Source organism: Xenopus laevis, chromosome 9_10L (genome assembly GCF_017654675.1).
Source record: "Xenopus laevis strain J_2021 chromosome 9_10L, Xenopus_laevis_v10.1, whole genome shotgun sequence".
Classification (NCBI taxonomy): Eukaryota; Metazoa; Chordata; class Amphibia; order Anura; family Pipidae; genus Xenopus; species Xenopus laevis.
Genome location: NC_054387.1, coordinates 76,578,168 through 76,603,446, shown reverse-complemented (window position 1 = coordinate 76,603,446; position 25,279 = coordinate 76,578,168). Strand labels below are relative to the sequence as shown.

Genomic DNA, 25,279 nt, shown 5'->3' with positions numbered 1-25,279 from the left:
TGTATCGTTATGCACCAAGAAAAAGCACCCTAAATATGATTGCCAGGGTTCCTCCGAACAGTTTGGTGGCCATTGTTCATAGGTTTACCAAAGTATCTGGCATTTAGAGGCCCCAAAATGAAGTTAGTGCATACAAATAGTCCTGTGGGTAACTTCAGCTAATGAAAGATCAACACATTGACTGCATTTTTGTGGGGTAAAAACACAGAAATATATGTTTACCCCCCAAACCCATACATTTTTGGAAAGTACACATTCTACTGAATCTAAAATGGGTACCCATGCCTTATTGCTCCAAACTACTGAGTCGCAAGGCTTTCCCAAAGTTGTCAGTTTTGGTGAAATATCTGAAAATTGCCTCAAAGCTTCAACTTCCCAGCACCATATCACCCATGTGTCATTACGTACTAAGAAAAAGCACCCTAAATATGATTGCCAGGGTTCCTCTGAACATTTTGGTGGCCATTGTTCATAAGTTTACCAAAGTATCTGGCATTTAGAGGCCCCAAAATGAAGTTAGCGCATACAAACAGTCCCGTGGGTAACTTCAGCTAATGAAAGATCAACACATTGACTGCATTTTTGTGGGGTAAAAACACAGAAATATATGTTTACCCCCCAAACCCATACATTTTTGGAAAGTACACATTCTACTGAATCTAAAATGGGTACCCATGCCTTATTGCTCCAAACTACTGAGTCGCAAGGCTTTCCCAAAGTTGTCAGTTTTGGTGAAATATCTGAAAATTGCCTCAAAGCTTCAACTTCCCAGCACCATATCACCCATGTGTCATTACGTACTAAGAAAAAGCACCCTAAATATGATTGCCAGGGTTCCTCTGAACATTTTGGTGGCCATTGTTCATAAGTTTACCAAAGTATCTGGCATTTAGAGGCCCCAAAATGAAGTTAGCGCATACAAACAGTCCCGTGGGTAACTTCAGCTAATGAAAAATCAACACATTGACTGCATTTTTGTGGGGTAAAAACACAGAAATATATGTTGACCCCCCAAACCCATACATTTTTGGAAAGTACACATTCTACAGAATCTAAAATGGGTACCCATGCCTTATTGCTCTAAACTACTGAGTCGCAAGGCTTTCCCAAAGTTGTCGGTTTTGGTGAAATATCCGAAAATTGCCTCAAAGCTTCAACTTCCCAGCACCATATCACCCATGTGTCATTACGTACTAAGAAAAAGCACCCTAAATATGATTGCCAGGGTTCCTCTGAACATTTTGGTGGCCATTGTTCATAAGTTTACCAAAGTATATGGCATTTAGAGGCCCCAAAATGAAGTTAGCACATACAAATTGTCCTGTGGGTAACTTCATCTAATGAAAAATCAACACATTGACTGCATTTTTGTGGGGTAAAAACACAGAAATATATGTTTACCCCCCAACCCCATATATTTTTGGAAAGAACACATTCTACAGAATCTAAAATGGGTACCCATGCCTTTCTGCTCCAAACTACTGGGTCGCAAGGCTTTGCCAAATTTGGCGGTTTTGGTGAAATATCTGGAAATTGCCTCAAAGCTTCAACTTTCCAGCATCGTATTGTCCATGTATCATTACCAGCATAAAGCATCCTAAATATAAACATATGGGTCTACTAAACAGTTTGATGCCCAATGTGCATAGATATACCAAACTTTGTGGCGCACAGAGACCCCCAAATGACAATATGTATAGACATTTTCACGGCTGACGCGCTGGCTGCTTCAATATAACCACCTGGTGTGTGTATTATGCGACATTAGACCACCTAACAGTACAGAGACCCCAGAAAACCATATATTTTCAGAAAGTACACATTCTAACGAATCCAATATGGGTAAATAAGTGTTTCTACTGCAAACTGCCAAACTGCAAAGCAATGCTGAACATAACGGTTTTTATCAAATTTCTGAAAATCGTCACAAAGCTTGAATTCTACCCCATTATATGCCACACATTTCGTAACTTATCAGCATAAAACATCCTAAATATGAACGCCAGGGGTCTACTGAACACTTTGATGCCCAATATGCATAGATATACCAAACTATGTGGCGCACAATGACCCCCAAATGACAATAGTGTATATACATTTTCACGGCTGACGCGCTGGCTGCTGCAATATGAGCACCTGGTGTGTGTATTATGCGACATTAGACCCCCCTAACAGTACAGAGACCCCAGAAAACCGTATATTTTCAGAAAGTACACATTCTGACGAATCCAATATGGGTAAATAAGTGTTTCTACTGCAAACTGCCAAACTGCAAAGCAATGCTGAACATAACGTTTTTTATCAAATTTCTGAAAATCGTCACAAAGCTTGAATTTTACCCCATTATATGCCACACATTTCGTAACTTATCAGCATAAAACATCCTAAATATGAACGCAAGGGGTCTACTGAACACTTTGATGCCCAGTATGCATAGATATACCAAACTATGTGGCGCACAGAGACCCCCAAATGACAATAGTGTATATACATTTTCACGGCTGATGCGCTGGCTGCTGCAATATAAGCACCTGGTGTGTGTATTATGCAACATTAGACCCCCCTAACAGTACAGAGACCCCAGAAAACCATATATTTTCAGAAAGTACACATTCTGACGAATCCAATATGGGTAAATAAGTGTTTCTACTGCAAACTGCCAAACTGCAAAGCAATGCTGAACATAACGGTTTTTATCAAATTTCTGAAAATCCTCACAAAGCTTGAATTTTACCCCATTATATGCCACACATTTCGTAACGTATCAGCATAAAACATCCTAAATATGAACGCCAGGGGTCTACTGAACACTTTGATGCCCAGTATGCATAGATATACCAAACTATGTGGTGCACAGAGACCCCCAAATGACAATAGTGTATATACATTTTCACGGCTGACGCGCTGGCTGCTGCAATATGAGCACCTGGTGTGTGTATTATGCGACATTAGACCCCCCTAACAGTACAGAGACCCCAGAAAACCATATATTTTCAGAAAGTACACATTCTGACGAATCCAATATGGGTAAATAAGTGTTTCTACTGCAAACTGCCAAACTGCAAAGCAATGCTGAACATAACGGTTTTTATCAAATTTCGGAAAATCGTCACAAAGCTTGAATTCTACCCCATTATATGCCACACATTTCGTAACTTATCAGCATAAAACATCCTAAATATGAACGCCAGGGGTCTTCTGAACACTTTGATGCCCAATATGCATAGATATACCAAACTATGTGGCGCACAATGACCCCCAAATGACAATAGTGTATATACATTTTCACGGCTGACGCGCTGGCTGCTGCAATATGAGCACCTGGTGTGTGTATTATGCGACATTAGACCCCCCTAACAGTACAGAGACCCCAGAAAACCATATATTTTCAGAAAGTACACATTCTGACGAATCCAATATGGGTAAATAAGTGTTTCTACTGCAAACTGCCAAACTGCAAAGCAATGCTGAACATAACGGTTTTTATCAAATTTCTGAAAATCCTCACAAAGCTTGAATTTTACCCCATTATATGCCACACATTTCATAACGTATCAGCATAAAACATCCTAAATATGAACGCCAGGGGTCTACTGAACACTTTGATGCCCAATATGCATAGATATACCAAACTATGTGGCGCACAGAGACCCCCAAATGACAATAGTGTATATACATTTTCACGGCTGACGCGCTGGCTGCTGCAATATAAGCACCTGGTGTGTGTATTATGCGACATTAGACCCCCCTAACAGTACAGAGACCCCAGAAAACCATATATTTTCCGAAAGTACACATTCTGACGAATCCAATATGGGTAAATAAGTGTTTCTACTGCAAACTGCCAAACTGCAAAGCAATGCTGAACATAACGGTTTTTATCAAATTTCTGAAAATCGTCACAAAGCTTGAATTTTACCCCATTATATGCCACACATTTCTTAACGTATCAGCATAAAACATCCTAAATATGAACGCCAGGGGTCTACTGAACACTTTGATGCCCAATATGCATAGATATACCAAACTATGTGGCGCACAGAGACCCCCAAATGACAATAGTGTATATACATTTTCACGGCTGACGCGCTGGCTGCTGCAATATGAGCACCTGGTGTGTGTATTATGCGACATTAGACCCCCCTAACAGTACAGAGACCCCAGAAAACCATATATTTTCAGAAAGTACACATTCTGACGAATCCAATATGGGTAAATAAGTGTTTCTACTGCAAACTGCCAAACTGCAAAGCAATGCTGAACATAACGGTTTTTATCAATTTTCTGAAAATCGTCACAAAGCTTGAATTCTACCCCATTATATGCCACACATTTCGTAACTTATCAGCATAAAACATCCTAAATATGAACGCCAGGGGTCTACTGAACACTTTGATGCCCAATATGCATAGATATACCAAACTATGTGGCGCACAGAGACCCCCAAATGGATATATAGTAGATAAAATTTACAAGGCAAAACAAAATAAGGCAGTAAAGAGTGAAATGCAAAAAAATCCAATAAAACCACAAAAATCAATATTTTTTTCTCCAGACTAGTGTTATCGGCCGTCAGAATCACAGTTTGAATATTTTAGCTGGGCCAAACAGGTTATATGGCTAGAAACAAGTGAACACAACATACGCAGAGCTGAAAATGCAATAAAATGGCTAAAAATTCAATAAAATGGCTAAAAATGCACCAAAATACCCAAAATTGCAATATAATCACCGAAATAACATACAAAAGATATTGCACAGTACGGTTAGCGAATACGCTATTCGTAATGGCAATAAAACATTTTTTTCAGCCAAAAAAAGAGACGATGCGATAAGAAAAAAAAAAGCCACAATGCCATGTATGTGCATGTGCGTGTGTACAAATAGTAAATTACATGTTATGTGCGCGTGTGTGCGTGTGCACGTGTGTGTAAGTGCAGTGAGTGTAAGTGACCCCCCCAATCCCCAAAAATTTATGTGTAAGTGTGTGTAAGTGTGAATCTAAGTGTGTATTACTGTAATAAGTGTGTGTTAGTGTGTTTGTGTGTGTAATTGTTGCACTAACCTGAAAAAGTCGCTGGAGACTGTTGCAGACGATCAGGAAGAGCCCCTGGAAGAGATCTGCGACGTCATCTGTGTCCCTGTGCTGTGGGGGCGGAGATCTACGGCGCGGTGCAGGCTGCAGCAGCAGGACACGTAAGTAACATGTGCCTGCTGCTGTTTTTGGGCCCCTGGGCGATCGCGCCCCAGGGGCCACACGATCCCCTGCTCTGCTCGTTGTCTAGGGGCAGGGGATCGTGAAGGAGCGGAGCGAGCGGCTCTAACAGCCGCTCCTCCGCTCGCAAACCCGGAAGTGTTGCAGAACGTAGAATCTACGATCTGTGGCACTTTGGTCCTTTGATCCACAGAACGTAGATTCTACGTTCTGTGGCACTTAAAGGGTTAAATATTATTAAAAACACATTACAATGTGTTACAGTGATCAAGTGTAAAATTTAACAAAGAATCAAAGATTGAATAGCATAATATACTCAATAAGAAACTTTTTAGTAAAAAATTATGCTGTGTATCTAGTGAACCTCAATTACGGAATTAAAAGATGGTAAAATAAAAGTCTTATTACCTATGCATTGGACTTGATTTAAGTGCCTGTAACTTAACTTTGGTGAGTGACACCAAATGGATAAATGTACTTTAATTGAGTTTGGTATTTTGCACATTTAAACTAACTAGCAGCCACGCAGGTTAAAATAGAGTTACATGGTTGAACTTGATGGATGTGTGTCTCTTTTCAACCTAACTTACTGTGTTACTATGTAACTCTATATACATAATTATAATATAGAGCTGCTGAACACAGGCAGAGCTGTAACATTCAAAAATGGAGTGGAGATACCAAAAGATATTCAGTGCAGGTCAGAAAATGTGCGAAAAGATGGTGTATTGTTCCCATTTTTTTTGCATTTTGAACCCTGTCCTGCATTTAGTAACTGACTCATAATAACAAATTTCTATGCACGATACCCCATACTGCAACTCTTCAGCTGGTGAAGTTTAGATGATGGGCCATTTGAACACCTTTGCATGATATAAATAAATAAATAATGCACAGTCTGTGCCTAAATCCTTGAATTTAAGACATTTTGGGTTTCCTTTAATCTATTCCTGTGCCCCTTATTTCATAACAAGGATACAAAAACACTTTTCTATTAGCAATCCAAAAACCTCACCCTAACTGGTCTTCTTGGTGGACCCCTACATTGACTACATTATGGTTCTCTACGGAAGCTGTCCCACAGGTTCATTATAAGACCCTCATCTGACCACCCCATCATGAAGAGTCACCTAAGACAGGACCACTACTCAGCATGCCATATACATGATACAATACTCAAGAACCATGAATAACCATTACATTTTTATAAAAGGTGCGGATTATAAAAGAATTGGGGATTGACATGTTGTACAAAACATATAATACATAATGTAGCTCATACGGTATATTATTACTACTGTGGCAATGCAAATGTAGGGATGTGTAGAAAAGCCATCCCCAGTATTATTTAGCAGGCAGCCCCTCAGTGTTATAGACACCTAACTGGGTCCTAAAATACAGTTGGGAGGGGTACTGTTTCCTATTCCTGCTCTAAGCTATGCCCCTTGCTGTTTCTCGTAGTGACCAGCAGATGGCACTGTGCTAGAGTATAAAAGCCTCTGGAGCCATGCTTTCAGTGTCCATTTTGTGCTGGCTCTAACCTGAACAGGCAGGTAGAGCCCTGTGGAACCTAGACAGGTCAGGTCTAGTATAGGATAGGCTACTCACCCTTAAGAGGTCACTCTAGGAGTGACAGATAGACAGGTTATTTAGCTGAGCAGCTCAAGGCTCCGCAGAGGGATTAAGATCCCGGGTACTAATAGTCCAGAAGTAGGGACTAAGTGTATAGGAACAGAGTAGATAGATTCCCCTCAGGTTCCACTTAGGGAAAAGGCTGAAAGCTGGGTGTACCTTTATTGCTGCTGAGCACGTCCTCTTGCCTGTGGGGACTAATACTGACCAAAGGGTGCTGTGAGTATTGCCTATCCGATGTTGATGCAAAATCCTGTCTGCTCTATTGTATACTCCACTGAGGATTGTATATGTTCAATAAATATGTTCATGGTTAAGTTATAAGAACCACTATACTACCACTATTATTATACCCTGCAATGCAGTTACAGATACACTACACCCTGCCTCCACACCGTTGCGAGGGCTTAAGATTATAGGTCTCATCCGGAGCACATTTATTGGGAGTGGAGCTCAATAGTAGTGCAACAGAACACACAATTTACTATAGCGCTACACACTCAAATGGCAGAAGAGGTAACAACTTTTCCACAGTAAAAGACAGCGACACCCAGGTAAACTTCAAGCAAGTATTCACCTGTGTTTTAGTCATACTAGGGTTTTTCACAAAATAAGTTCCAATTAAACATAACATAAGCAACAAACAAATGAAAGTGAATTAATCTGAAACCAGAACACTATGGTTCACTAGCAGTTTGCATATATAGGAAACCTACTCTTTGATATCATAGGGTAAAGTAATCCTTCCCTCCATGGCCGTTCCGTTTAGTTTGCCACACTGCATAAGCAAATGGAATAGCACAGGGGTAAAAAATCACCTCCTTTAGAACTCATGCACTAAGCATTTACATCCAGGTAAATAGCTATACCCTGCACTTTGTGTCAGATTAAAATTCCAGTGCATGGTGCAACTGCAAAGCGCATTGTTGCCCAGCCATGGCCCTGATCTTAAAGAAACAGTAACACCAAAAACTGAAAGTTTTTTAAAGTAACGAAAATATCATGTAGTGTTGCCCTGCACTGGTAAAACTGATCTGTTTGCTTCAGAAACACTACTATAGTTCATATAAACAAGCTGCTGAGTAGCAATGGCGGAAATTGAAAATAAGCTTTATGGCACAGGATAAATAGTGTATAACAGATAACATTATGTGCTAAAGAGCTTATCTGCTATCTGCTGTGTAACTTGAGCCTTTTCTCTTTTGAATAGCTGTCCCACGGCTACATAGTAGCTTATTTATATAAACAATAATAGTATTTCTGAAGCAAACACAACAGTTTTACCAGTGCAAGGCAACACTGCATTATATTTGTATTACTTTAAAAACAATTTAATTTTTTGATGTTACTGTTCGTTTAATTAATCTAAATACTTTTGCAAGGCACTGGGTTAAACACTGGGTTAAATCTGAAAGGAATAGATATGAGATTGAGGGAAGCAGGCACATCAACCATGCAGAAAAAGTTGTTGATTAAGTGACAGGCACCTTGATCTCATAAAATATGCTCTACCATTATTTGCTTGTAATTAAGTATACAACAATTACTTGAAGGACTGAGTTAAAACAGGCTGTGGAGGGACCCATCCTTTATGTAGGGAAAATTCAGGGAGTTGAACTACAATATCTACTGAAATGATGCAGGGTTGACAACACCGGTAAAAGGTGGTACTGTAACTATCTATAAATATCTCTCTGTATAATTTATACCTGGTTACCCAGCAAGCACTGTCCTTACTGAGAGTTGTTACGCCTCCCTTTTACTAAAGGTGCCTACATATTTCAGAGATGGACAAAGGGTGTGTTACTAATTTTTGCAACACGTTTTCAAACTGCATCTCTGGTGAGGCATCCCCAGTATGTGTGCAGTTGCCTTTACTTGGAATGACTGCTCTCCATAGATATAATTCAGATGGTATAAAGTTTTTTTTATATAGAATATCTGCTAGTCTATAGTGGGAAAATATAAATATTGAATGAGCTCCCCAGGGTCTCACCATGCTACAAAGCATGGTTTCTGTTTGACCTTGCTTTTAATCAATCCAAGCACAGATGCTGCTGGATTCAAACGGTGCAAAACAATGAGGGGCTGTGATATTAGACAAGATAACTAGTTAAAACAGTCAACCTCTAGTCAAGGTCAAAATCAGAAGACATAGGGCACTTGCAATGCAGCAGCATAAAAGTTGATACCCCAACTTGGGGCACAAAACAATAGCTATAAGGGATCTCCAACCTGCACAAGCTCAGCCTTATTATCCTTTTGGTACAGTACATGGTACAGTCCTAATACTTGGAGTCATAGGGGGATGGACTATGTACTGCAAAATATGTTGGCGCTATATAAATAAATGTTAAAGGAAAAATGGGCATAATTAGGGAGGGTGTAGATGTGACTGGTCAGTGGTATGGTTACCTGAAAACATATGCAGCCTCCAGGAAAAATTAATGTATACCTTAAACGTGACATGCCAACTCCTGTCTGGAACCCTGATTCCAATAACCTTTGATATTTAACAAGGAACCCAACTATACCATACTATAAAGCAAGTACTGGCCCAGTGGGACACTGACTCAAAACTGGACCACTGAGACAAAGCCCAGTCTTCATGGGTCCCAGTGACCCAATCCGAACCCTAGGGTCCAGTATTTTGGAGGAGGTGAGCGCGCATGCACATGGGGGGGGGGGCTAGGTCAGACTCAGGGTGCTAGAAACAGGGACCCTTCAGTTGCAGACCCGGTTGGCCCAGGAAAGCCCAGTCCGACCCTGCTCTAACTGATAAGAACTTAGGTAGGATGCAAGGTGTCGGAAAGAGGGCCCTTCAGTCGCAGTCCAGATGGGCCCAATCCGACCCTGCACTCACTAATAAGAACTTTCAATATAAATTAATGAGAATTTTTTTCCTAATGTTTATGGGGCCCCAAAATACATTAGCTGTTGGACCCAGTTTCTTCTTAGGCACTGTAGTTACAACCAACAATAAATTAGTTTAGAAAACTATAGTGGCTCTATATGATGTATTTATATTGCACAGAACTCTTCTGTTAATTTGTGAGCTTTATGGATTGTATTTGGCAGCTGACATACTTATCACATATCTAATGAGCATTAACACCTCAGAGATTAGCGAGGGAAAATATCTGAGGTGTTAGTAATGTCATTTACAACACAGTTCTGTTACACAGTATTTAACTAACAGTTGAAAATTGTGAAGATTTGTTGTTGGCGTGACACTTATCAGCTATAACTATTAGGGATGCACCGAATCCACTATTCTGGATTCGGCCGAACCCAGTATTCTGGATTGGCTGAACCCCCGAATCCTTCACGAAGGATTCGGCCGAAAATCAAACAAATCCTAATTTGCATATCAAAATTAGGGGCGGGAAGGGGAAAACATATTTTACTTCCTTGTTTGTCATGCGATTTCCCTCTCCTCCCCTAATTTGCATATGCAAATTAGGATTTGGATTCGGTTTGGCTGGACAGAAGGATTCGGCCGAATCCTAATCCTGCTGAAAAAGCCCGAATCCAGAACCGAATCATGGATTCACTGCATCCCTAATAACTATATATCAAGCAGCTCCAACCCCATGTTATGTGTAGGTTAATAGATAAATAAATGACACTGAAAAGCTAGGAGTAGCTGAATTTTCTAGATGGAATGACGGAAGAGTGATTTATTCCTCCTTTTAGAATTCACAATCCCATGGATCAAATAAAGGAATTGCTTTGGAAAACACCAATGCATGGCCACCATAAACTGAAAAAAGGTCAAGTACTAGGATTCCCAGACTCTCACACCAATACCATGGAGAGTTTGCCAGCAGATAGGCACCAGTACATGCTGAATTCTGATACTACCTGAAATGAGTTACAAGTGGTTGAAAGTGGTTGAAAGATCTTCCCCAAAGAGATGCAGCAATGGAGAAATAGAGTTGACTACTCAATTGGTCTATCCAGAGCCTTACTTCTATAGAGACATCTGAAGAATCTTTAAAAAACAATGAACTCCTTCCAGGGCCGGATTTCCCTCCTCAGCACCCTGAAGCCTCAGGGTCCTAGCGTCCACTGGCCACCCACCCCCTCACTAGCAGGCACCCAACTCCCCGAGCATGTGCGTGCACTTTAGTGCAGGGGAAATGAGTTCCCAATGTAGCTTAGGATGCGGCTGGGCGGCGTGCCGCCCCTAAAATTTTGCTGTCCTAAGCCCGGCCCTTTGTGGCCTCGACACAAATCGGGGCCTGACTCCTTCCTGCTGCTGGACACATATCTAGTGGCTGAGCAGAGTATGGGTACGCTTCTTTGATCAACGCATCTGCAGGACAATCTGCACATGTGCCAATATTGCATTTTAACCTTCACACACAGAGGAAAGGGTGATGGGTTTATTTGCAGGACACTGTACATTATAATGCAGATTTTTGATATCTGACCTGCTGGGGGAACCCCACTTATGTGGCAGTTTCTTCAGAGTCCTGAGAAGAACTCCCTTTGGCTTTCCGTTCCCTGAAAATAACACACTTTGCTCTACACAGCCCTGACAAAGACTCCCTTTTCTTCCACACCATGAATAGAATGCACTTTGCTCTCTAGAGCACTGACAATGATCCCCCTTTTTTTTTTACCCTAAATAGAGTATGATTTTCTGCCACTGGGGATCCCTACTGATTTTCAAACACAGTGATGTCTAGGACCTTGCAATGCCTTTCTCTCATTCTGCTGCTTCTCTCTCCCAGCACTTCCTCTGCAGGCCTTCTTTCCTGTCAGCTCCAGGGGACTCCTCCCTCTCCCTGCACACAGAATGGAAGAGGAATTCACAGGCACCCAAAACATATGTACACAAAGTGATTGCAGAGGTACTCTACTGAATATACTGTTTTTCTTTGTTTAGTCCTTGAAAACTAACAAATAGCTGTAGGGACCCATAGGGTTAATACCTGCCCTATGACTTTTAATCCCTACACTTCCCTAGTTGCTGGGTGGATGCCCACCTAGTTTAACGTATTAGCATATTTGCATTATTGGACCCTAGGTTGATGACCACTTTTTGTCTCACTTTAATATAATGTTTTGAAAGGGGTGGCACCAAGGTTGCCAAGTTGGTGTTTTCTACACCAAATTGGGCTACTAATTTAAAGCCCAGACAGGTTTTCAAAGTACAAACTAGCCAAGGTATGGATTTGGGCTAGGTTTTTGAGTCTTGTCAAGACTAAGGTAAAACTACAATACCCAGAATGCAATGTGGACTGACTGGTGTAGAAAGAAGCTCCCTTTTCTACTCTTGTTTGCTGCTGTTCTATGCTCTCAGTCCCAATCTGTCTGCACTACAACCTGTTTTCTTCTGTATCTGTTATGCGATTGCACTACTACTCCGTGAACTACAACTCTCAGGGTCTTTTGGGGCTTTGAGAGTTGTAGTTCAACGAAGCCATATGCATATCATGCCTGGGGTTAATGCAATATTCTGAATCCATTTCTGCAGTGACGTGCTTTGTGACATGCCTGGTTTTAAAAATGAAACATGGCACTTCCTCTTTGGCCTGCATCTGTTAAACCAGGTGGATCAACTAGGCCCAGCAAAGCTGTTCTGTCCTACAGGGACAACCCCTTTAGTGAAGTTGGGGAACAGGGACCTTGTAAACGTGGTTTACAGAATAGTCACTGTCATAAAATGTCCTATAATTTATTTTTTAGCTCAAGAGAGGTGTAATTGCTCAATTACTCTCCTCCACCCTTCCACTTCCAGGCCTGTGGAAAGACAGTCCTGGTAACCTGTGTTTTATCTTCCTAGCTGGCCAAGAAAGGGTTACATAGGTGTATCCCATAAAAACCTTTAAAGGAAAACAAACCCTTAATAAAAAAAAAACCCTTACCCCCTCCGTGCAGCGGAGTTCATGGGCACCATCTTCAGCCACTTCAGTAATCTTCGGAATGAGACTGGCGAAGTGGCGCATGCACAGTTTTGCGATAACTGTGCATGCACCGAAACTCACAAAAGTTGACGAATTGCCAGTCTCATTCCGAAGATTACTGAAGTGGCTGAAGATGGCACCCGTGAACTCCGCTGCACGGAGGGGTAAGTAAAGAGTTAAGGGCATTTGCCTGGGGGAGCAGCAAGACTGGGGGGAGGAGGGAGGTCTATGTAGGGTGGGGGGGTAAGGTTTTTTTTTTTTTATTAAGGGTTTGTTTCTCCTTTACGGTGTTTATATATTAAACTTAAATTTCATACCTTCTGAATGTGCTTCATTCTATGGTTATTACCATCCAAACATCAATATATTATTGCAGGACAATCAGAAATGGAGGCATCATTCTGTTCCCCCTACTGATAAAATGCTGTCCTTAAGGCAAAACAATTCCTGAGAAGCATCAAAATGATATTAGCAAAAAGCTTTCAACATCACATCTCTCCACAATGACAGGTCTCTTATTTTAATCAGGTAAAAGAGCTCTGCAGCACTATCTATTTAAATTTTATCAATTTTTTTTTACTGACAATTAAACAGTTTTACTATATTATTTGTGCCGAAGGACGCACAAGAGCGCTAATGGGAACAGGGTGAATAGGAGCCCTATATATATGCTGCTGCTGCTGTATGGACAGAGCTGCCCCAAATGCAAGTACAGGTATTGGATGCCTTATCCAGAAACCCATTATTCAGGAAGCTCCAGATTACAGGAAGGTCATCTCCCATAGAATCAGTTTTAAGCAAATAATACTAATAAATTCTTTTAAAATGATTTCCTATTGGTTTTAATTAATGTTTAAATTTTTTTGAGTAGAAGGTATGGGGACACAAATTTATAATGAGGGCCATAGACTACAATGTTCTAAGACGACTTTTTTATCTCAGATTTTTTTTTTGTGTGTAGTAATTTGCCTTTCTGTCCTTTATGCTTCTACTATGCTTAAGGTTAATATATTTAATAATATAAAACTCATAAATACCAAACTGTACATCAAGACCACCCTCCTTCTTCAGGATCAGCTAATAAAACAAGAGCCTATGATAAAAAACACAATAATACTGGTGATACCAGCAATTCCTGTGATGCAAACAAGCAGCTTCCTGTTCCTGGGCAAAAGTGTATCTTTTAACATTACCCTTCAAAAATGCTAAAGTAACCACTCTAGGAGCAGTTTTCGCTTACAAGGAGACATTTTTTAGATATAGCTTTCAGCACACCTAATTATAGTCCACTGGATATAGAGAAGGAAAGTCTGTTAGCACTTGGGATGTGAAATGTTAGGCACCCCAAGTGATTGTATCGACTTACCAGAAACCCCGGGGCAGTTTTCTGCACCGGCCCAGGGTTTTTCTAGCGAGCAAACAAGGGAAAGTTGTGCTCACCACTAATTTTTAAAACCATTAGGCGGGGGTGCAATGAGGCTGTGACCACACAATACATATAGTCAAATACAAGAGTCCTCTGCACTCAACCCATTATCAATATATTTAAGAAAGAGACATTTTGTGCATACTGCTACTAAAAAATGCCTAACCCTTTTTCTAGCTAGCACCACAGAGAGCTCTTCATCCCGGGGTTTCAGGTAAGTCAATACAATCAATCGCCAAGTGCTAACAGACTTTCCTTCTCTTTTAAGATCTCAATTTATCTATCCTGAAATCTTTGTAATTTGGAGTTTCTATCTACATAGCAGGGTAATATACCATATGCAGTATTACAACAATATTGAATCCTACATGGGCTTTGGCACCAATTAAAACCAACATACATCATGATGTGAGAAAAAGAAATAGATAATTTACAACAAACAAGTGAACAGAGAGCTGAGTACTTCCCCATAAGATGTGCATACCTTAAAAAACACAAGAAACTAATAAGTTCCTTATTCAGTTGTAGTAATAATAATATTGACTCTTCTGTACACCCCTGCATTTTCTGACATCAATACAGATTAATAAAAGAACAGGACTAGAACTAGTGGAAGGCAACAGAGGCAGCTGCCTTAGGCATCAGTTTTATGGTCCAGGCAACTAGGATGTCACTGAAGGTAAAAGGATGGAAGAATATATGTCCACTTAGAAGCCAAAGGGTATCAGAACTAATTAAATCAGAGCAACAATATTTGGATAGTGCTACATCAGAAACAATGATAAATTAATATGACAATATAAAAGGGTCAAAGGTGATTATCATATCTGAAGGTCCAGATTTATAAAAATAATGCCAATTTCTAAACCAAGCCTGTATCTCCCCACCACCTTTTCCCTTTACTCCACCTCCCCTGTGTTCTTTTTCTACTTTATATTTGTAATGAAACACCACACAAAGAATATATAAAAACACCAGACTGCGACTTGCTTAAAGTTGGCTGTACTGCTACTGGCCCCCAAGAGTAAGTCTGTAGCTTATTGACCCCAACTGACAACCTGTCTGTCCAATAACTGGCAAATTCCACTGGGTGAGGGCTTGTTTAACCCAATGGGTCTGCGCAGCCCCTATTATTATCCAATCATTGGTCCTATGGGCAAATTATTTAATCAGTCTGATTTGGTCTACCATAGGGCTGGTCTAATCAAGATTTGCTTTTTTAGCAACCTTTCCAAACAAGCAGACCTTCTGATTAATGCACATCTTATAATATATTTGTCTTCATCATATTAAATGCTACTATCAAGGTAAACATTGCCTTTGATACACTATTACACATCAAATATGAAACAAACATATTAAACATTAGTCAGCCATTGAATATATAACAGATTATTCATTATTATATGAAAACAAACTATTTCTTAAACAGGTTTATCGTGGATAGCACTATATTAATTTTCATATACAGGTATGGGACCTGTTATTTGAAAACCTGTTACCTGGAAAGCTCCAAATTACGGAAAGGCTTTCATACACAGACTTCATTTTATCCAAATAATCCAACTTTTTAAAAAATGTTTTCCTTTTTTTCTGTAACTTGATCCAAACTAAGATGTTTTTAATCCTTATTGGTAGCAAAACCATCTTATTGGGTTTATTTAATGTTTACATGATTTTCTAGTAGACTTAAGGTATGAAGATCCAGATTACGTAAAGATCCATTATCTTGAAAACTACAGGTCCCGAGCATTCTGGATAACAGGTCCAATACCTGTATAAATATTTCTGGACATTTCTTGGATGCAAACTTTTCAGTAAATACAACTGGTATACAAACTGACACACTGCAATTCAGCACAACAGTTTTACACAGGCACTCGGCACTCATTTAGCAATGGAAGAACAAAAGTGCAAAAGTCCAGGTACCCATAACAACAAAATATAAGCTTTGATTTTACACTATTCACTATGGGTTACTGTAAGCATGCAATATGCTTATGAATTAGTTCACCTGTGATTGGCAAAGGGCCCTCACTTCATATATTCAGTATAATGTCAGCACTAGTCAAAGAAGACACTTTCTGTGTATGGATCACATAGTCTTAGGGGAAAAAGTAAAAAAAAGTTGCAAAGTTTTCACAATGTCTATTAACCCTATTAACTATGGGAAGCGAGTTACCTTATGCCTCTAGTACTAGGGGAAACAAATTCAGAAGAAAGTATGAAATACAAATGCTTTTTGAAACAGTGTCAGTGCGGCCATTTTTAAAGTTCACGCTGCGTATATTTATTCGCAAATGGTTGTATTGCCCATGCTTTATCCAGAAAGCTAAAGTATTGCACTGCTGTGCCTGTCTTTCCGTTTTTGCAAATGGCTCGCAAATGAGACTGGTGTTCGCGTGAGTGTACCCACTGTGCGAGGTTGTGCGCAAAAATAGTGGTGACAGTAACTAAAATTTCAAATTTGCAGAACTGTTTTAAGAATATTTTCTCAGCCACCAAAGTTGTGTCAGAATTCAAATGCAGAGTGTGCACATTAATATTCGAAATTTGTGAATTTTGCCAAATTTAAAAAGCTCTTCTAGATATTCGCAGTGAGAAAAAAATTCGCAATTCTGTTTGCACATTCTTATTCAGCTTTATAAATATAACCATGCACAGGGCATATTATATATATATATATATATATATATATATAAAACCATATTCACTGTGCGCATCAATCTGCTGTGCGAACCAATCTGCCCTGCGCTAAATTGATCCTCAGTGTCTCATTTCTAGCACTAGCAATAAAAAAATACCCATGTAAATTGGGGGTGCACCGAATCCACTACTTTGGATTCGACCGAACCCCCGAATCCTTTGCAAAAGATTTGGCTGGATGCTGAACCGAATCCAAACCCTAATTTGCATATGCAAATTAGTGGTGGGAAGGGGAAAACATTTTTGACTTCCTTGTTTTGTGACAAAAAGTCACGCATTTTCCCTCCCCACCCCTAATTTGCATATGCAAATCCGAATCCTGCTGGAAAAGGCCAAATCCCGAACAGGTGCATCCCTAATTTAAATGTTGTAGGTAAGCTTCTAGCTTTTGGGTTTCATCAGCAATATGTATATAATATATGACAAATGCCTGATAACTGAGATCTTAATCAAAGCAGAATTTCCCCCAATGACTCCAGTGCGTTTCCTGGAGCAACCAAGTGCTTTCCGCAGATACTGACGTGGTTGACACTATATTTGAAGCAAAGTATTGCACTGAGACGGGGCATTTTCATTTTACAGTGGGTTTTTATTAATGCAACATAGAACAAATAGTCCAGCAATGGGGTGTGTTAATAATAAAATCTATTTTATAAACATACTTTGAGGAAAGGTGACAATAACACTAACACCCAACATCCCTGACAGTCTAACACTGTCTGCCTAGAGGCCAGAACAGAGCATGTCATACCCTGCTCATCGCCTCTTACAAAAGATTTCTCATAGTGAATATATTGATTTTCCATGCATGCATAATGCAGAGCTCAACCCCCAGGAAGAAGCAGGCAGGGCACTGACAAGGGAGAATTATACATAGAAAATTTTCATGTACTCCATTCATTAACTGAACATAACTGGAAGATAATGCATGCTATATGTGAGAGTGTGAGCTGCCTTGTTGCATCCTTCCCTGCAGTCGGCTAATTACCATGCACAGACACACACACACACACACACACACAGACACACTGCATCCAGGGTTTGGCAGGGGAGAGTACCTTTTATCTAAGCAGGCAATCCATTCAGCAGAGGAGGTAGAATGGGCAGTGTGTGCAGCCACCATGATGGGAGCACTGCCAGCTCAGTCTTGCAAAGAAAAGGGAAAATAAATATATATATATATGTATTCTGCTCTGCTCCCAAAGTGCTGAGAAAGGGTCAGTTTCCAAACTAAGAGAGCTGTGTGCCAGCAAGCAAACAATCAGTCCCCGGGAACAAGGCTGCAGCAGTGATGCTCGCTCATGTATCACATCCTAGGGATGCCCCTGATGCTGCAAAAGCACAATGTACAAGGCGAGCACCGCTGCAGCCCTCCTCCAGTGCCTCTGCTCGCTCAACTCTTCTACAAGGATACAGAGGAAAAAGGCAGGGGGATGGGCTAAGGTGCTGCAAGTACTGGCTACAGTAACTCATATGGTACAATCTTTTTCCAGTAGGAATATCACAATAGGTTTGCTTTATTGGCTTGGCTGGCAGACGGATCAGTTTGCTGCTGCACAGTCACATCCGGTTAGCTCCCTACCTGTGCGCTCCCCGTGGGTAGAGCTGATGGCTATGGGTTTAAATATATATATACAGGTTTTTTTTAATTTAATTATGAAAATAATAAATAGAATATTAGCTGGAAAGATGGTTGTAATGGTTATCTAGAAAGAGAAAAATGACTTTTTTTCTCAGTATATGATATGTGTAGTAGTCTTTAATAAATCACAGCATTTTGCTACTTTGGAGTGCTCTCCTCTTACTATATTAACTGACTAATTGAAGCTGGGATAGCGGTAACCGAGAAGAGGATTTGATGCATTCACAGTGAATAGGCAGTGTGGAGTACTTTTTGCTTAAAGGAGAAGGAAACGCAGTCGGCGCAAAAACCCTCCCCCCCTCCCGTGTGTTGCCCACCCTCCCTCCTCCCCCCTGGCCTACCTGTCCCGCTGGGCAAATGCCCCTAACTTGTTACTTACCCTTCTGCACAGGTCCAGACCACGGAGTTCACAGGCACCATCTTCTTCCACGCGATCTTCTTACTGCTTTGACCAGCGTTTTGGCGCATGTGCAGTAGGAGCATTTCGTTGGTACGGATCTACTGCGCATGCGCCAAAAGTCACAAAGTTTTCTGATTTCACTTCGTGACTTTTGGCGCATGAGCGGTAGATCGTACCGGCGAAATGCTCCTACTGCGCATGCAGGAATAAGATCGCTTGGAAGAAGATGGCGTCGGTGAACTCCGTAGACTGGACCTGCGCAGAAGGGTAAGTAACAAGTTAGGGGCATTTGCCCAGCGGGACAGGTAGGCCAGGGGGGGAGGGAGGGTGGGCAACACACGGGAGGGGGGGAGGGTTTTTGCGCCGACTAGGTTTCCTTCTCCTTTAATCAGTTGAGTACAAAGTTCCCAATTCACCAACCAGATGAACTTTCGAAGGGTACCAGGTCAGCTGCAGGTCTGCAGAAAATTCAGCCCCTAGGCTACAATCTGGCTGTACCTTGCCTGAACATAGAACCACTGGGGTAAATTTATCAAAGAGTGAAAAGAGTGAAGTTCCGCCACTAGAGTGAAATTCTGCAGCTCTCAATTCATTTCTATGGGATTTCGAAAGGCGTATTTATCAATGGGTGAAAGTGAAAGTTCACCCTTTGATAAATACGCCTATAAAAATCCCATAGAAATGAATGGAGAGTGGCGGAATTTCACTCCAGTGGCAGAACTTCACTATTAACTTGACTCTTTGATAAATATACCCCACTGTGTCAACCTGGTACTGAAACGCTACCAGTGTCGGACTGGCCCGGCGGGACACCGGGAAAATACCCGGTGGGCCTCGACCTTCAAGGGGCCCCGCCGGGCCAGACCCCCAATCGTAGTAGTTAAAAAAAAAAAACGTAGCCGGCGCGATGCGCTGTCTGCGCATTCTCGTCGGCATGGGTGCTGTCTGCGCATGCGCGCCGGCGTGGGACAACGCCAAAGGGGAGCGTGGCGCTGGCGCCGCAGCTAGGGGACGCGGGGGCTGGGGGGCCCTGGACAGCAGTCCCGGTGGGCCCCAGGCCCCCCAGTCCGACCCTGAACGCTACAGTTTGCATTTGCCCTGCATTCGGGTGGGCACCCGCCAGGGAGGGTCGAAGTGGCCAGCCGGGTTGCCTTTCTCGCCCGGCTGGCTTGGCCTGGGCTTGGACACTAGCCTTATGAACCATAAATTCAGTAAATAAAAAAAAAAGCATTGCCTACCCCTAACTGCATATTACCTCTCCTACACTCAGACTGGTTAGAGTGGCAATATTAACACTGCACAGAGTGCAATCTCTGTGTTATAGAAAACACATTTCCTTTGTTTGTGATAAAAATGATATTCTTTTTTACTGTAATTATCCTGAGAAAATATGATCTGCTTGATGTGAGAGTCATTACTGCCAGTGAAATTGGCTGCCTCTGATATATGTACCCTGATAGCTGAGTCAGTACTCCTTCTTGTTTACATGATTGCTCTGCATTGTTGGAATATGTCACTTTCTTCTCTGCACATGGAAAATAAAATAGTCATGAAGCAAAATATTCTGCATATATATCTCTGAATGAAATGTTTGCTTTTTTAAAAATTTGGAGCTAGACCTCTGAATAGACAAGCTTCTTTATTTTTTTTAAATGTATTTTTCATGAATACATATTTAACCACAATAATTTATAACTTGCAGTACACTGATGGAAATTAATCTTAAGACTGTTGCTAAGGGTTACAGCAATGGTGCAATTTAGCACCTACCTGAGTAAATCAACCCTTAAATGTAAATAATTTGAGGGCACTTTTATATCCTTGTGTTAATGTCCCACAAAAATTGGAGAGAAGTGCAGGGCAGAGTGAAAAGTGAAAAAACAAGACAACATCTGTCTGCCAATAACTTTGTAAGATATTGAAAATCTGTTCTGGCCAAAATCCTGGGAGCGCCGCACAGTGATGCTCGCCTGTGTTTGCTTTGCAGCGACCATATGTCCTCTTTTCTTTGTTGAATTTTTAACTGAACACAGTGTGGGAGGGATAATATGTAACTAGGTAACAAGCCTTGAAAACAAGTGTCGCTGAGCACAAATAGGATAAATATACAGCAGGTCTGAACACTGGCACAAAGCTTATTTCACATAGAGGGGTCTGTTTATTTCCAGAAGGCATTATTACGCTAGTTCCACTTCTTTAATAATACGTTGGCCTTGGGATTAGAATTTTTATATTTACTAAGGGTTAACATACAATGGTAAATGTGTACGTCTGGCCCTGAGAAATCACGTTAAGGACGTACAGTATTATGGAATAATAATATTACAGAAAATATTACACCAGGACATGGGCAGATTCCTATCTGCAGCTATATCCTCTCTGATAAAGATTTTACATTCATGGGATATAAACATGGTTCAATTATATTTAGAAGTCAGTTATACTCTTAGGTTTTGTAAAGCAGTCTGACCAGCTAATGAAACTACAAACCTAAATAAATGGCTCATTATATAGTGCATGGTACTAAATGTACTTTTTGGGTGCAAATAGACATGTTTCCTTTCCACAATGCAGTATTTTTTCCAAGACTTTTAGTACATCATTGCAGCCACATGCAAAGTTGAGGCCACAGCAACTTTGCATGATATACATGTGCAATTATCATGTGTGATTTTTTGAATTGTGTGCAATTTGCAGGATGCGCACCTGTGCCCCCCACGGGCCCCCATCCCCTTGTATTTACACACTTGCATGCTGCCGGCACACATGGCACAAATCTATGCCTGCCCTGCCACCCAAAATCAAACTTAGCGCAGCTCTGGTGCGCCCCAAATAGTTGTGGGCCTGGGTGTGATTGCACCCCTGGTAGTTATACCACAGATTTTCAGAGTGGGGAGCACCAATGCTTACACTGTTACAAAATACATGATTAATTATGCTTGATGATCCCCATTCCTGCTGGGCTTAATGTGGATATGTTAATATACATGGTTGGGGTGTGTGTAGGGTTCAAATAATAACCCTGTTATTACCATGACAATAATAAATCTCCATGCTAACTGAGGCATAAGTAACAGGTACATGCTGTTTGGCTGCCTTATAAATCAGTGCAGTCTGATGAAAACATCTGCCCTCCTTGCTTTTCATAAAATAGAAAATTTACGTAGACCCGCTCTTTGAAAGGTGTGTATTTATTCCATACGATTAAGCATGACACCAACTTGCACATCTTACACAAAGTTTCGAGGAGGTGTGTAACCCAAACCCTTGCTCAGGTGCAGGGATTGCTTGCTATTCAGCAATGCAGTATTTGTATTTCATAGTTGACCAGTATTCAGCACTAATTATGAATAAGTAATCATTGGAGTAATTGGTGGTCACCTGTATGTCCTGGGTTTCACAAATGACAGATACAGAGCCTGGAGAAATAAGCCAACACAGATCATGGTTCTGCTATAAAAAAAAACAATACATTTATTTTGCCGTTCCTTATCAATGTACTACTGTTTGTGAGAATGTTTTGCATTTGAAAACACTCAAAGAGGGACAGACAGGGCAAGGTATGTAGGCACCCCCTGCCCCCTAGCTGTCCCCTAAATTGTCCATCATTCAATAGAGGCAGGTGGTAAGGACAGGGCTTGTCTGCTCCCCTTGACATTGCACTCTGTGCTATGTAGCAGATTTTCAATGCTTTCCCCAAAGCACAAGTGGCCGTTAGATGAGCATTAAGGGGTACATCCATGCACCACTTAGGGGCAGATTTCCTAAAGGGCAAAGTGACTAACGAACCAAAATTCAGGTGCTTCGCAGATTTCCTAATGGGCGCAGGCGTAACTTCGCTAGCGAAAGAGACCGACGTTAGGGATCATTTGCACTCTTATCGCCAGGCGAATTTTCGCTCTGGCGAATGGAAGTTACTCCTCAAATTCACTAAGATGTGGATTTTACTGAACGTTACCTCTTTCGCCAGACTTGCCTTCGCCATCTCAGACCAGGCAAAGTGCAATGGAGTGCATAGGACTTCTTCAAATTTTAGTTGAAAAAGTGATAGCCAGCAAAGGTCCATAAAAAAATGTTTGGGTAACGGGGTTCCCCCCTACGTTTTCTAACATATGGAACATAAACTATACAGTGGGCTCATGTGTAGGGCATTATAACAACTCTATTTTATTTATTAAGGTTCCCTCGACTTGTGTAATGTATTTGCTGCAACATATACGTCCATGTCCATACGTCCAACTTTATCATTTCCCGCCGTATGCAAATTAGGCAACACTAGCGCATCTTCGCTTTGATTGCCAGAGTAACGCTAGTGAAAATTGGCCAGCGCCCTGGACGCATTTTAGTGAATTAACGTTGTCCTAGTGAATTCACGCCTGGAAAAGTGAATTTTCGTTGGTTATGGAATTTGCCCCTAAGTGCTCTAGCACTTGTGTCCCAGGGATCTGTATATGATCTCTTATCACTTTGCAATTAGTGCAGCCCTACTCAAAGCTAAAGGTTGCAGAGACACAATATTAGCAGAAGCAGTAGTAGCAGGTTGTTTATCTCACTTAGAACTTATATTGGACTGTGGCTGTAAACTGACAGCAATGTACATGAGTTCTCATAGGATTGTGTCTAAATTAAACAGATGCACATTTAACTTGTTTGCTGAAAGATGCCTTTTCTTAAAGATATGGGTCTGCCATTCAGTTTACTTGATTGTTTGTGACAGGCCACTGTTTATATTTAAAATATTTAACAAGGAAAACAAACAATTAGCAATTATGTTTTGTCATTAATGCCAAATGTTGCTTTGGCGAATGGGAAAGTGACTAGGCACCATGACAAAAACATGGTATTCTGTTTTGTTTAAAAGGTATGAATATATGAATACAGAATCAGAACTGAATCTAAAGACAACTTTTTTTTTACCAACAATGAATCGATGTAATAAAAGTCATCAGTGAATAAATATGTGCAGTGCAAACAATTTCGCATTTGTGTTTGTTAATATGAAAGCAAATGTGTGGGAATGGAGTATTTTGGGTCATATGGGGGTTGTGGGGTTCTCAACAGGCCCCCCTCTCTCTGTAAGCTCCATCTGAAATTGCACGACAGTGGGTAACAAACAATAGTACATTACTAAATGTACATTTTTATTCTTAGCGTTGTGGATTTTAGGAAGATATCTTATTTAGTCACACTGTAGTTTGTTTAAAAAAAATCATGGTGGGCATGACAAGGTAGGCTCACCACTGTGTATACGTGTATACTGGGTGGTACAAACTTGGCTAATCACCCACAAGCTGCAGACAGTTTTTCTTCATGGACATGGCTACATGGCTTCATTAGCATCCCCCTTGCATAACACAATTAGTTGCAGCTATGTATGCATGCTGCTATGGAACACTAGAATTACCACCAGGTCCAGGCTACTGGTAATCTTAGGATTCACTAGTGCTGGCACTGACACTGTGACACTTGGTACAAGTTGCTAGGAGAATGAATGGATGCAAGTGCTTTTTTTGAATAGATTTAGTGCGTTCTAAATTATGTGTCCATTCAAACACCTGTGCTTGGCTTCATAAATGAGCCCTACTTCTATCATTTAATTTGTGGGTTTACTTAAGATATATAACCTTTATTGGTCTAAGGGCAGTGACACACCAGGAGATTAATCGCTAACGATAAATCGCTGCTTCTCTGGGCAACTAATCTCCTGCACTCTCCAGTACAAAGCTTTCCCATAGGCAATAATGTGAATCGCTGGTGGTAAAACCCATGTGTTGCTCCAGTCTCCCAAAATCGCTTGAAGTTTCCTCTTGTAGCGATTTTGGAAGCAGAGAAGCAGTGATTTATCACTAGCGATTAATCTCCTGGTGTGTCACTGCCCTTACTAATCAACTGTGCCTTTTAAAATTGTAGCATGATTGAACCTTTTAATTGTATATATAAAGAAACCCTTTGAATTCACAAAAACTGTGTGGCTTCTTTAGCTTTTAAAATCTGCATGGTAATGTGACCTGGTTTATAGAATGAATTACAGCGCTGCCATTATGCCATCTCCCTGGGTAGCCTACAAGGGTACTTATCATTTTCTAATGAAGTTCAGATCACAGAACTAGTTCATGTGTGTGTAAGCACTGCTATGCACCGTGGGAGCTTTTGAATTTCCTACAAAACCCCAGCAAGCCAAGTTTACTGAATGAAGTTATTCTCTCCTTTGTGAACCAAGGAAAAAAGGGAGCAGTGTTAGAGATTGCCTCAACGTAACTGTAGTATGTTAATTATAGCTGTTGTCTTTTATATTTTTATTAGAGATCTGTTGTTCTGATCATGGATCAGGAATTCCTGATAC

At 40.8% G+C, this 25,279-nt stretch overlaps 1 protein-coding gene across 4 annotated transcripts in view; it reads right to left on the bottom strand.

Annotated features, from left to right (window-relative positions):
• The window catches only part of rapgef4.L (Rap guanine nucleotide exchange factor 4 L homeolog), a 153,018-nt gene extending 134,703 nt beyond the window's left edge, over positions 1-18,315 (bottom strand). For all 4 annotated transcript variants that reach the window (XM_041577498.1, XM_041577497.1, XM_018235918.2 and 1 more), the window contains exon 1: positions 17,953-18,315. In XM_041577498.1, the coding sequence (XP_041433432.1) occupies positions 17,953-18,017 (65 nt within the window). In that variant the 5' untranslated portion in view covers positions 18,018-18,315. The remainder of the gene's footprint in view (positions 1-17,952) is intronic.
• Between the last annotated feature and the right edge of the window lie 6,964 nt (positions 18,316-25,279).